This window comes from Plasmodium brasilianum, chromosome 5 (genome assembly GCF_023973825.1).
Source record: "Plasmodium brasilianum strain Bolivian I chromosome 5, whole genome shotgun sequence".
Taxonomy (NCBI): Eukaryota; Apicomplexa; class Aconoidasida; order Haemosporida; family Plasmodiidae; genus Plasmodium; species Plasmodium brasilianum.
In genome coordinates this window covers 832,049-844,281 of record NC_090118.1, presented here as the reverse complement: position 1 = coordinate 844,281, position 12,233 = coordinate 832,049, and the positions used below count along the sequence as shown (strand labels likewise).

General features: G+C 31.0%; 1 protein-coding gene across 1 annotated transcript; it reads left to right on the top strand.

Annotated features, from left to right (window-relative positions):
- Positions 1 to 791: 791 nt before the first annotated feature.
- MKS88_001453 (uncharacterized protein) lies at positions 792 to 8,960 on the top strand (the record flags this gene model as incomplete). Its single annotated transcript, XM_067214378.1, has 1 exon — positions 792 to 8,960. One exon carries the CDS (start codon positions 792 to 794, stop codon positions 8,958 to 8,960), a length of 8,169 nt encoding a protein of 2,722 aa, XP_067074819.1.
- Between the last annotated feature and the right edge of the window lie 3,273 nt (positions 8,961 to 12,233).

Sequence of the window (12,233 nt, the reverse complement as noted above, 5' to 3'; positions counted from 1 at the left end):
AGGGATGTATTGTGTTACCTTTTTTTTTTTTTTTTTTTTTTTTTTTTTTTTTTTTTTTTTTTTTTTAATTTTTTATTAATTTTTTTGTTTTATTTTTTAAGTACAAATTAACTCAAATGAGATATTGTTATTATCTTATTTTTGACCTATTCATATATATAGTAATATCCTTTCTGTATTATTACCTTAACAGAGAATATACATCAATTTAGTTTACTATAATAATAATAAAATCGTTATATTTTTTATGCTTTTTATTACCTTTTTATGCTCCAATAATTTTTGATATATATATATATATATATATGTATATATATATATATAGATATATATATAGATATATGTATAGATATAGATATATATGTATAGATAGATATATGTATAGATAGATATATGTATAGATAGATATATGTATAGACCTGGTGGGTTTTAAAATAACTAGCTGTATGTGTAACTGTTATTTATGTGTAAAGGGTCAATTATTGGTGCTCCCTAAGATTTAGCTGAATATTGTGATATATTGAAGTTTTGAATTTAAAAATTTTTGAAGCTTGAAATTGGAAACATAATTTTGATCGTCTTTTTTTTTTTTTTTTTTTTTTTTTTTTAAATAACGAGGAAGACTTTCTTTTAACGCATTAAATAGTAGTAGTACGTATGTACATATACATTTATGCATATTTTTCGCAAATACGGTAAGGAAGAGAAAGGAAAGATAAAATTCTGAACATTTAAGGAGAAAAAAAAAAAAAAAAAAAGAGAAGAGGAAACGGGTTAATAAAAAATAGAGAATGGAAAATAGCTCAAACGATAACTCAAATAATTTTAATAGTTGTAAGAGCTATAACAGTTGTATTAGCATTTATAGCAATTACAGTTACGATGATAAAAAAAATGAATTTTGCAAAACATACGAAAGATCAGCGATGCCTTCACCCCATGAAAAGGGGATTATAAGCAGCTCTGATGGAACCAGTAACAGAGGCGATAATAACGAAAATGGAAAAGACATCATCTATGATGATAACAACAATAGCAATAGCAATAGCAGTAGCAATAACAATAACAATAGCAATAACGATAACAATAACAATAGCAATAGCAATAGCAGTAGCAGTAGCAATAGCAATAGCAGTAGCAGTAGCAGTAGCAATAGCAGTAGCAATAGCAGTAGCAATAACAATAACAATAGTAATAGCAATAACGATAACGATAACAATAACAATAGCAATAGCAATAACAATAGCAATGACAGAGTAAGGACCGGAAATGTGCAAGCGGACGAATTGACAAATGATTCTGAAGGGAATATGTTGTTAAATAATAGGTCTAATCTTTACTTGAGTAGTCGGACACAAAAAGACGATGATGTACTAGTGAATGATGTACCATACACGGATAGTGTTCATAATAATAATCATTGTAACAATAATAATAATGATGATGCTTCACATGATAACAACCACAGTAATGAATTTGTGCAAAATGAAGATAATGTAAAGGTAGAGCTGAACGAGAATGGAGGAAATTATAAGGAAAATTGCAACAGTGCAAATGATAATGGTAAACAAGGTAGCGGTAGTAGTAGCACGTATTATCAGAATGATATAAGCAAGAGTGGAAGTAGCCGTGGAAGCAGCCGTGGAAGAAGCCGTGGAAGCAGCCGTGGAAGAAGCCGTGGAAGAAGCAATGGGAAGAGCAATGACAATTATGATAGCGAAAATGCATATTGTAACGAAGGTGATGACCATGTTAAGGATAAAGAAGAACAGAATGGTGTGTTATGTCGGTTTGAACATGACAAGGATACAACAAACGTTACTTTAATAGAACAGCAAGCAATTAAAGAGAACTGGTTAGAGGAAAGCATAAAGGAGGAGGAGTACATGAAATGTGGGACCCTTTTAACGAATGCATGTTGTGAGGGTACTGTAAGTGGCAATGTAAGCGGCAGTGTATGCGCCAATGGCACTGGTAGTAAACCAATTTACATAAGTAAAGAAAAAAATGTTGAAAGTAAAAACGACCTGACTGGCAATAATAGTTCGTTGTGCAGGGAGGAAGAGAATTACATGAATGGTAGTAGTGTTGTCAATGGAAGCGAAAATAGCAATAACAGCAGAAGTGGTAATGGCAGTTGCAGTAATAATAATAATAATGTAGATGTGGAGACTGAACAACAGAGGTATTGCGCGAAGGAAAGTAGTAGCAGCTTGAGGGATGTTATGACTAATGGAATGAACATTTCATTATATGATGTAAATACAAGGCTGTGCCCTGAAGAGAAGAATGTTAATGTAGTTAAGGATATAGATAACAATTCCGATGAGTATGTAATAATAAACAAAAATGAATCTTATACATATAATAATATAGATAAGGTAAGGTCAGATAGTAAGGTGTCGACAGCCGTTACAGATACATACAACGTGGACATAGGTATAGGATTTCCTACGAACATCAATAATAGATGTGAAGGAGTGGACAATAAGAGTGAAAGTGCGGATATGATGATGGTACCCACAAGTAGTATCACGACGCATAATGATCAGAGTGAATTCAATATTACTAATGGTTATGTTATTGATCATGTGAATAACAGTATTAATGAAGATTCCATTGGATATGCTAACAGACATGTTAACGAGTATACGAATAATATTACCAATGGAGGTGCTAGTGGATATACGAATGGATATACAAACAGTTATACGAATAACACCAATGGAGGAGGAGGTACTAATGGAAGTACCAATGGAAGTGTTAGTGTATATACTAACGGATATGCTCCTCATGGCAGTGCAAACGCAGGGAACAGCAATGAGTATGTCCAAAGCCCATACAACGAAGAAGATAGCGACGATAAGGAGGATGATGTAGACTCACCCCCGACCATGTGTAGTATCCTGTATAGTTTAGTAAAAATAAGAAAGCAAGTGGAGTTCTTAAGAGCAAGGAATGAACAGGATAAAATAAAATTAATGAAAAAAGAAAGTAAAAAAAAAAAAAAATTTAAATATCGTTTTGAAAAAGATAAATGTGGTGTATTTGATTTTATCATGACATGTGAGTCTGAATATGTTGGTTATAAAAGATGTAGTGCAGTAGGTTTAGTATTAGAGAAAGTAGCTTTAGGATACCAGAAATTAATTTACACAATTGTATGTTGTGAACATGAAAATTGTATAGGTAAAGTGTTAATCATAGTAGATATGAATGATAGTAGTATGGTAGAGATGAAAGCAAGAGGACCTCTATGTATTAATTTTAATGATTTATTTGATGAAAAAAAGAAAAATTCTGGAAATCGATTTAAATGGGATTTCCTAGATATCTGTGGTAGTATACAAGAAGGAAAAGATCGTGCAACTGCTATGGGATACAAATATTTAAATAGTAGTGTTACAGGAAAAAGATATGTAAGAAACTTTGTTTGTATTTTAAATTTACATTGTAATAGTAGATTAAGGATAATTAAAGATAATGAAACGGGTAGAGTATGGTTAGAGTTGTCCGGAGCAAATCATCAGGATCGGTGCCCATATAATCTTCACTCTCCAGACGGAATATTTTTTCATAAGAAAAAAAATGGAAAAGAATTGATAAATTCTTTAACGAACGATAAAGTTATAGGAAATAGTGTTATTAGAGGTATTACCGGTTTAACCAATATAAGCGGGATAGGCGGTGTTAGCGGTATGAATAACATGAACAACGTGAGCAAAGTGAATGGAATGAATGGTATAAATGGAATAAATGGGAATTCGTACGGAAAAATTAACATGAATTACCACAGCATAAGTAGCGCAATGAGTGGCAGGAGTGGTCCATATAGCATGCACAACATGAGTAACGTGAATAATATGAATTACCATCATCATCAGCTAAGAAACAATAATACTATTAGAAATATAAACCATTACAACAGCATCGCAAGTCTATACAACAGTAGCAACAACAATCATGCAAATAATCGTAGTATTTCTTCTACCAACAGACATTACATGCGTAACATAATTAGTGGAAACAACCCTTTTTTCTTAAGCACGTATAAGGGTAATATGGATAATGATCAAAAGATGAAGAGCATTTCGTATCTGAACAACTGCGGTAACAGTGGAAGTAACCGTGGAAGTAACGGTGGAAGTAACGGTGGAAGTAACGGTGGAAGTAACCGTGGAAGTAACAGCGGAAGCAACAGAAGCAGTAACAGCAGTAGTAACAGTAGTAGTAAAAATGGTAAGGGCATTACCGATATGTCTACGTTAAGCCTAACTCCGAAAGGACGTGATAGTTCCATTAACAAACACCTATACATCTTGTCAAAGTTAGCCAGTAGCGCCAGTGGTGCTAGTGAGGCTGCAAAGCAAGCATTGAGGAGAGTTATGTGGAATGATAAAAATGCAAATATGCGTACCCTATCGAATGGTCCATCTAGTGTTAGTGGCAATGGTAGTAGTAGAGGTGGTGTAAGGGGTAGTGTTAGAGGTAGTGCCAGAGGCAGCGTAAGCAGTAGTGTTAGTGGTAGTGTTAGTGGCAGTGTGAATGGCAGTGTTAGTGGCAGTATGAATGGTAGTGTGAATGGTAGTGTGAATGGCAGTGTGAATGGCAGTGTGAATGGCAGTGTGGATAGTCTGCTACAGAAGGGAAATATGAAAAATATGTCGAAGCTTAACTCCCTCGTTCGTAATGCAAATAATTTGGAAAATTCTATTGTGAATGATAATAAAAAGAATGTCTTGCGTAATTTAATTTTAAATTCTCAGGATAAGAACTTTATTATAAATAATATATACAACAAGAACACGATTAATAACTCCTCTAACAACTACATGCCATCAGGGGGTTCCGTAAATAGTGCATCTAGTGAAAGGGGGAATAAAGGAAATGGTAACATTAATAACAACAATAATAATAATAGTAATAGCAATAATAGCTCGCTGTGTGGCGGTAATAATGAGGATGGCAAGGATGAATACACCGGGGGTAATCGTGGTAGCGGTACTAGCAGCAGAATTGACAGTGCAAGAAACCATACCACTGGAACGAAGAATAGGTCGAATAATAAAAGCAGTCCCAACAACAAGCAGAGAGTTAATTTACACTCTAGTCTTCATAATAGCAGCTTGTTGAACTCACTGAGGAAGAGAAATAGTAGTTATAGTAGAAGCATGAATAATGGCATTGGTAGTACGAATAACGCAGGCATAAATAAAATTTTAAAAAGTGGAATCTATGATAACAGAAGTGGTAGCAACCCCATGAATGTGAATGGTAAGAGTAGTAACAACAGCTGTTACTCGGTAGAGAGTAGTACCAAACAACATCTTAGTGTATCACCAGTTTTAAGTATGTACACAAATACATTAAATGGTAATAACAATAATGATAACTGTGTTGGTAGCTGCGTTGATGGCGTGGAAAATAGCAATGATATTAGTAATTTTTTACTTAACTCGAAGCAGAGCCAAAGTAATTCAAATATTCCGAATGCTTATATGCGGAATAGTACTCAAGCGGCATACTTTGCGAACGATAGTAGTAGTAGTAGTAATAGTGCTGCTATTAGTACTACTGTAATTAATTGTAAAGGTATTACAGTAAATAATTCAAACAATGATATGCTTCCCAATGCAATTAATAACAATACGTTTACGACCCATTGGAGTAGTAATAACAGTAAGATGGGTGTCGGTGGTACTACTTGTATGGTGGATGGGGTAAATTGCTTAAATGCCATGAGCACTTTAAACGACTCTATTGCAAGCAACAGTTTGTTGTGTAATACTACTGGTACTAGTACCAGTACTACTACTACTACTACTACTACTACAAATAATAATATCAGTGGATCTGTTAGTAGTAAAAATGTGATTTCCACTGAGTGGCTAAGCGATTGTACAAATGTAAATAACAGCGGAATAGGTGGTAGTACTTGCTGTAGTGGTAGTGTAAGTGGTAGTGAATATAATAATAGCAACATCATGAGTAACAACTACGGAATTAGTAATCAAATGCGAACACATTTTTTTGTATATCCTGCTTTGAAAGATGGGAGTAACAGTAGTACTGTTGAAGAAACACAAATGATGAATCGTTCGAAAAATTTTTTAGAAATACCAGGTGAAGAAAGAATAATAAATGAAAATGGAGGAGGGGTAAAAGGACTATATGGAAAGAATTGCTCTGCGGAACATAGCGACTACAAGGGCATGATGAGGACTATGTACGAAATGAACAGCGGTATTGATAGCGGTATGAATGGAGGGGCTTCTGAGGGGGATAGACATCATAACAACTATACCGACACTACCAGTACACAATTAGTTGTATATGATGTTAACCAAATGAAGCAATATACAAATTCGAAAGAGTATAATAACCATCATGTTGGTAGTAGTACTAGTAGTAGCGGCAGTAATAATCCTAATAGTAATAATAAGCCGTATTTGTATTATGGAGATAGCACAGATAATAATATAACAATAAAAGACAGTAATAAAGACGAAAAAGCTATGAAGGAAGAAATGACTGTGCAACATATTAATGAAGACGGTACAGTTGTTTACAAACAAATGAATAATTATAAAGAGGAAATTTTTGAAAATAATAATAACTGTGCTGGTACAACTGCAACCTCGAGTACATATATAAATATGATGACAACACAGTGTAATGGATTAAACGAAGGAATTATACGAGATATGCAATCAAGCGATAGAATAAAAACGATTTACGACGATTCTATTTATAAAAGTAGTAAGAACAGCATGCTAGGAAATTTTATGAACATAGATGACGACAGTAATAGAAGTAATATTCACAGCAATGGAAACGACATTCATAACAGTCGTAGAAATAGCAGCAGTAATGCATTATTTTCAAGTGAAGGCAAAGAATTCCTATATGAAAAGGGTATTGAGAAGAAAGGAAAATATAGTAAAAATTATAACGAAAAAGATGATGATGTTATTGACGTTACGAATGTTGAACTTACAAATAATATGCAGCAGTCAGGTTATGAAAACACAGGTTGTTTTCCCCTCAGCGATACACAGTATAACGCAGTCCCATCACAACAAGCGTTAAAATATTTAAAAGTAAATAACGTTGATAGTTCAGTAGGTGGCGGAGGTGTGGAAAGTATGAACAACACGCCAAACAACATGATAACCGTGAATGGTATTTGCAGTGTAAGTGGCATGAGCAACATGAACAACATGAACAACGTAAACAACATGAACAACATGAACAACATGAACAACATGAACAACATGAACAACATGGACAACATGAACAACATTATTAATGTGAACCCAAGTGCACCCTTACAGATGAAGGAAGAAAACATCGAGTACAATAATATGAACAGTGTTGTAAGCAACAGCCATATCAGATCTATCCAATCGGATAACGCAGCAAATCACCAAGGTATGGTTGACTGTGAATTGTATGAAAATAACACAAATATTTCAGCATCAAGTAGTATGTGTAAAGCGAGTGTACAGCAAATGGTTAATATTAATAACCTTAATAACTGCTCCGCCATTTTTAACCATGAGTTAGGAGCTGCAAAACAGATGTACAATAACAGTAACAGCAGTTCGCTTGATCCATCTGCATGTATTTATAATTCATTAAATTGCTTACAAGGCAGTGCTAATAAAAATTCTGATGAAGTGAACTTCTTCAATAATATGAACAGGACACCGCAAAATAATGCTTTGAATAACATAAATGCTATGAACGGTTCAAATGGGGGCAATGGCATTAACAACAATAGTATAACAAATAGTATTCCAAGCAGCATGTCAAACAGTATTGCAAACAGCGTTAAGCACAGCAATGACGATAACGAAAATATGTGTGGTGTAAGTTCTGGATATAACAGTGTTTCTTTGATAAATTATGAGAAAAACGCATTTTCAGAAAACCACATTAATAACAATAGTCCTGCAACTATAACTGCAACAACAACAGCAACAACAACAGCAACATCCATCGCAACTGCAGCTGCAAATAGTAATGGTAATTGCAGTAGTAATAGTAGCAGTCATAATAGTAGTCACAATAATGTATTGGACAGTGGAATCTATTTTAACAATGCGCTCAGTACTTACATGAATGGTTACCATAACGTGGATGGAGGAGGGGTTAATGAGGACCAACATAAAATTATAACCATAGGAGATAATAATAATAATAATAATAATAATAGCAGTTCATTGGAAGAGATGAAGAACAACAACCCTTTGAACGATTTTAACTGTTCTTATGCAAACAACACGTATCCCATGCAACATGACAACAAAACATTTTTGCTGTCGAATTATAATGCACCGTTGAATATTAACGATAACAGTGTTATTAGGGGAAATGTTGTTAATAGCAGTATCGAAAATAATGATATAGTGATTTGGGGGGCGTATAATAATATGGGCAGTAACAATAACAATAGTAGTAACAGCAGTAACAGTAGTAACAGTAACACTATTAATGGTAATAGTAATAGTGGTAACTGCTTAGGAAATTATTCGAGTTTAGCAGACATAAATATGAAAAATTGCCTGAACAATAATAATGCATATAATTTACAAATACAAAACGTTAATGTAGACAATACAGTTTCATCACAATCGGGAGTTTTAAATAGTTACCATAATTTTAATGAAAGCGTAAATAACATTAACATGAATACAAATAATGGCAGTATTAGTAGTGGTGTAATGTACAATTATGATATGAATAATAATAATTATAAGAATAATATGACTTGTTCATATAATAATAGGGATATTACTGGTATTAACAATAATTATTATTACATGAATAGTAATAATAACTATGAGGGCAACAACTATTCAGTTAATTCAAATAATGGAAACCTCTTATATGATATGAATAACCGGAACTTGGGCACCTTAAACAGTCAAAATGATTTTTATAACCAAAATTATTAAAAAAAAAAAAAAGTTATTTTTAGCTAGATGGTTATATAAAATAGCTAGTTAAAAAAAAAAATAATAATAATAATAAAAATATTATTAATTATATTAATTGTATTGTATTAACTGTATTAATTATATTAATTGTATTGTATTAATTGTATTAATTATATTAATTGTATTGTATTAATTGTATTAATTATATTAACTGTATTAACTGTATTAATTGTATTAATTGTATTAATTGTATTAATTGTATTAATTGTATTAATAATAATATAATAAAAAAAGACAAGGAATTAAAAAGGAATTAAAAAAACCCGCATATATACACATGTGTTCATACGTAAAATTATTAAATACGTAATCCATTCATGCATATAAACTCGTTAATATGTAAACCTATTCGTGCGTAAACTTTTTCACACATATATACACACAATACACCTGCATACACTTATATATACATCCACATAATTCATTACTCTATTGATTGTACCAATATTCTGTTGTATTATTAATTTTTTGTATATATTTCCCTTTTTTATGTAAAATTAAAACTTGCATGTTTATTTATGTCATATGGGTATATATTTAATGTATATACTTATTGTCTATATGTGAATACATTTATATTATTATATACAAATCAAACATTTTATTTTATTGCAATTATAGAAAAACACTCAAACTATATATTGCATACTTCTTTAATTTATAAACACGCAAATTGTTCCTTCAGTATAATATGTATATATATATATATATATACTTGCGAATGTGTATATAATGTGCATATTTAAGTATACATATATATATATATATATATATATATATATATATATATATATATATACATAGGACCAAATTGAACAAAATTTTGTGTATGTGCTTCCTCTAAGACATATTATAGTTTGTAATACGTAGTAAAATGAAGTCGCAATGCTGTTTTCACCCAGGTATATAGCAACCTCCACATACACACATATATATATATGTATGTATATAAACACATACATAATTTATGAACTTTGTTAACCACACTTTTATAACGTGCATATATAGATAATGTTACCTGTGCACATGTTGTATTCCCGTAGGTGTAGTGTTCTAACACGTTATATATTTAAAATGTTCTTTCTCATGTTTTTCTTTACATTTATCCACAAAGGTAATGGACCATGTATTCACACGTACATGTTATTATATACACTTTTCTACTTAAAAAAAATGTATACTTAAAAAGATTTTGGAAGCCTGTATGTATGTATATATATATATATATATATATATATATATATATAATTCATAAACTAATTAAAAATTATAACGTATTAAAGAAAACTATATTTTTTTTTTTTTATTTTGCCTTCTAATATTGTGCATGATGTGAAGCTATATTCAATTTTCAATTTTCATTTTTTTTTTTTATATTTACAAATTCATATATAATAGTTGTTCACATATAACGTTGACAAATATGCATGCACACATAAGAAATTAAATAAATAAGCTTGCATACATTCGTACGTGCATACATATAAATACATACAATATATATATTATATATATATATATATATATATACATATGGATAGATAGATAGATAGATAGATAGCACCAAAAGGTTTCTTCTCTCCCAAAATTTTGCTGTCCACTTAGTGATTTTGCGCACACAATACACATGATTGCACGTTTTTATATATTTATACAGTCATCCCATAACGCATTTATCCTTTACACATTTATACGTTATCCATGTGAGTACATAAATTTTCCCATTTTACTTTTACGTGTTAAATTTATACTTATGAATTCTTCTTCATAAATAGGGCATGAAACGAAACGTTTCTTGCGAAGATTATTTATAAACATTTTTAATAATTAGCCAATTTTTTATTTTATTCCAAATATTTTTAATTCTTTAAAAATTAGGACACCCGTTACTCAAATGTTGCATTGTCCCATTATCCCATTGTCTCATTGTCCCATTGATGTATGTATAATTATAAACCAGTTAAGTTCCATTTTGAATTTTTTATAACATTTTTCAAATTTAAATTATGAACGTGCAATATTTTTTTTTTTTTTTTACAATTTTGCGCAACTCCGCACACGAATTTTACTTATATTTATTTTTCACTCCCTTGGGAAGACGAAACCCTTTTTTATTTTTTTTTCCGTGGAGACATCACTACATTTATTCAAACACGTGCATGCATTATGCATACATTATATATATATATATATGTATGTATGTATACATGCAGAGATTAATATATACCAAGGGAGTACTTCACGTAGTGGAGATTAAACAGAGGTAGTACATACAGGAAGTACGAAGAAATGCATAGACACACAAAATACTTAACCTGACCTGACCCCCCCATTACACAATTTTATTTTAAACACCTTATTTTTTTCACATTTTTCCGGACACTTTTTCAGAAGCAACATAATTATGAACTGATTGATTACCTTAGAAAGTTTTTAACAATTAAATGGCAAACGAACATATAATTAAACAATATTGGGGATTTTAATATCTTATATTTTTACAAGCTCAAACAAGAACAGTAAAAATGAATCTATCCGATCTACCACCTTACAACAACAGGATATGTTATACATCGCATACTCAACTTTATTTATTTATTCTTTTTATATTTTTTTTATAGTAAAGAGCAACATTTATATATATATATATATATATACATTATATATATATATGTATATTATGTACACATACTACGGTGCAGTAGTACGGGTACATATTTTAACCGCTTGCAGTTTTTTCAACATCATAGACATGTGGAAAAAGGATTTACATAACGCGTCGTTTGTTATTATATATTATGTATATATAAAATATCCTTGAAACATTTTCTTGTTTTTTCGAAACAACTTTTAAAAATATAAACTTACAAACGTAATTGTATACATGCATATGTAATATATTTACATATATATAAATAAAAAAAAAATCAATGAATAATATTTATTGCAAAAAATCGCATTTTCGATACCATCATGCAATAATTCTGCACAATTTTATAAAATATAATTCTACGAAAAAGGGAAAGGAAAAAGAAAAAGAAAAGGAAAACAATAATTTGTGTTAACAATATTTGCTCAAGACTTTCCTGTAAAGAACATTTATAGCAGCATGGTGAATACTTTCATATGATTCTCCGCCTTGTAAAATGCGCTCACCTTTTCTTTCTTTTACTGTGTATATATAAACATACATGTGTATGCTTGTACTATGTCCATTTTCCAATTTGCGCG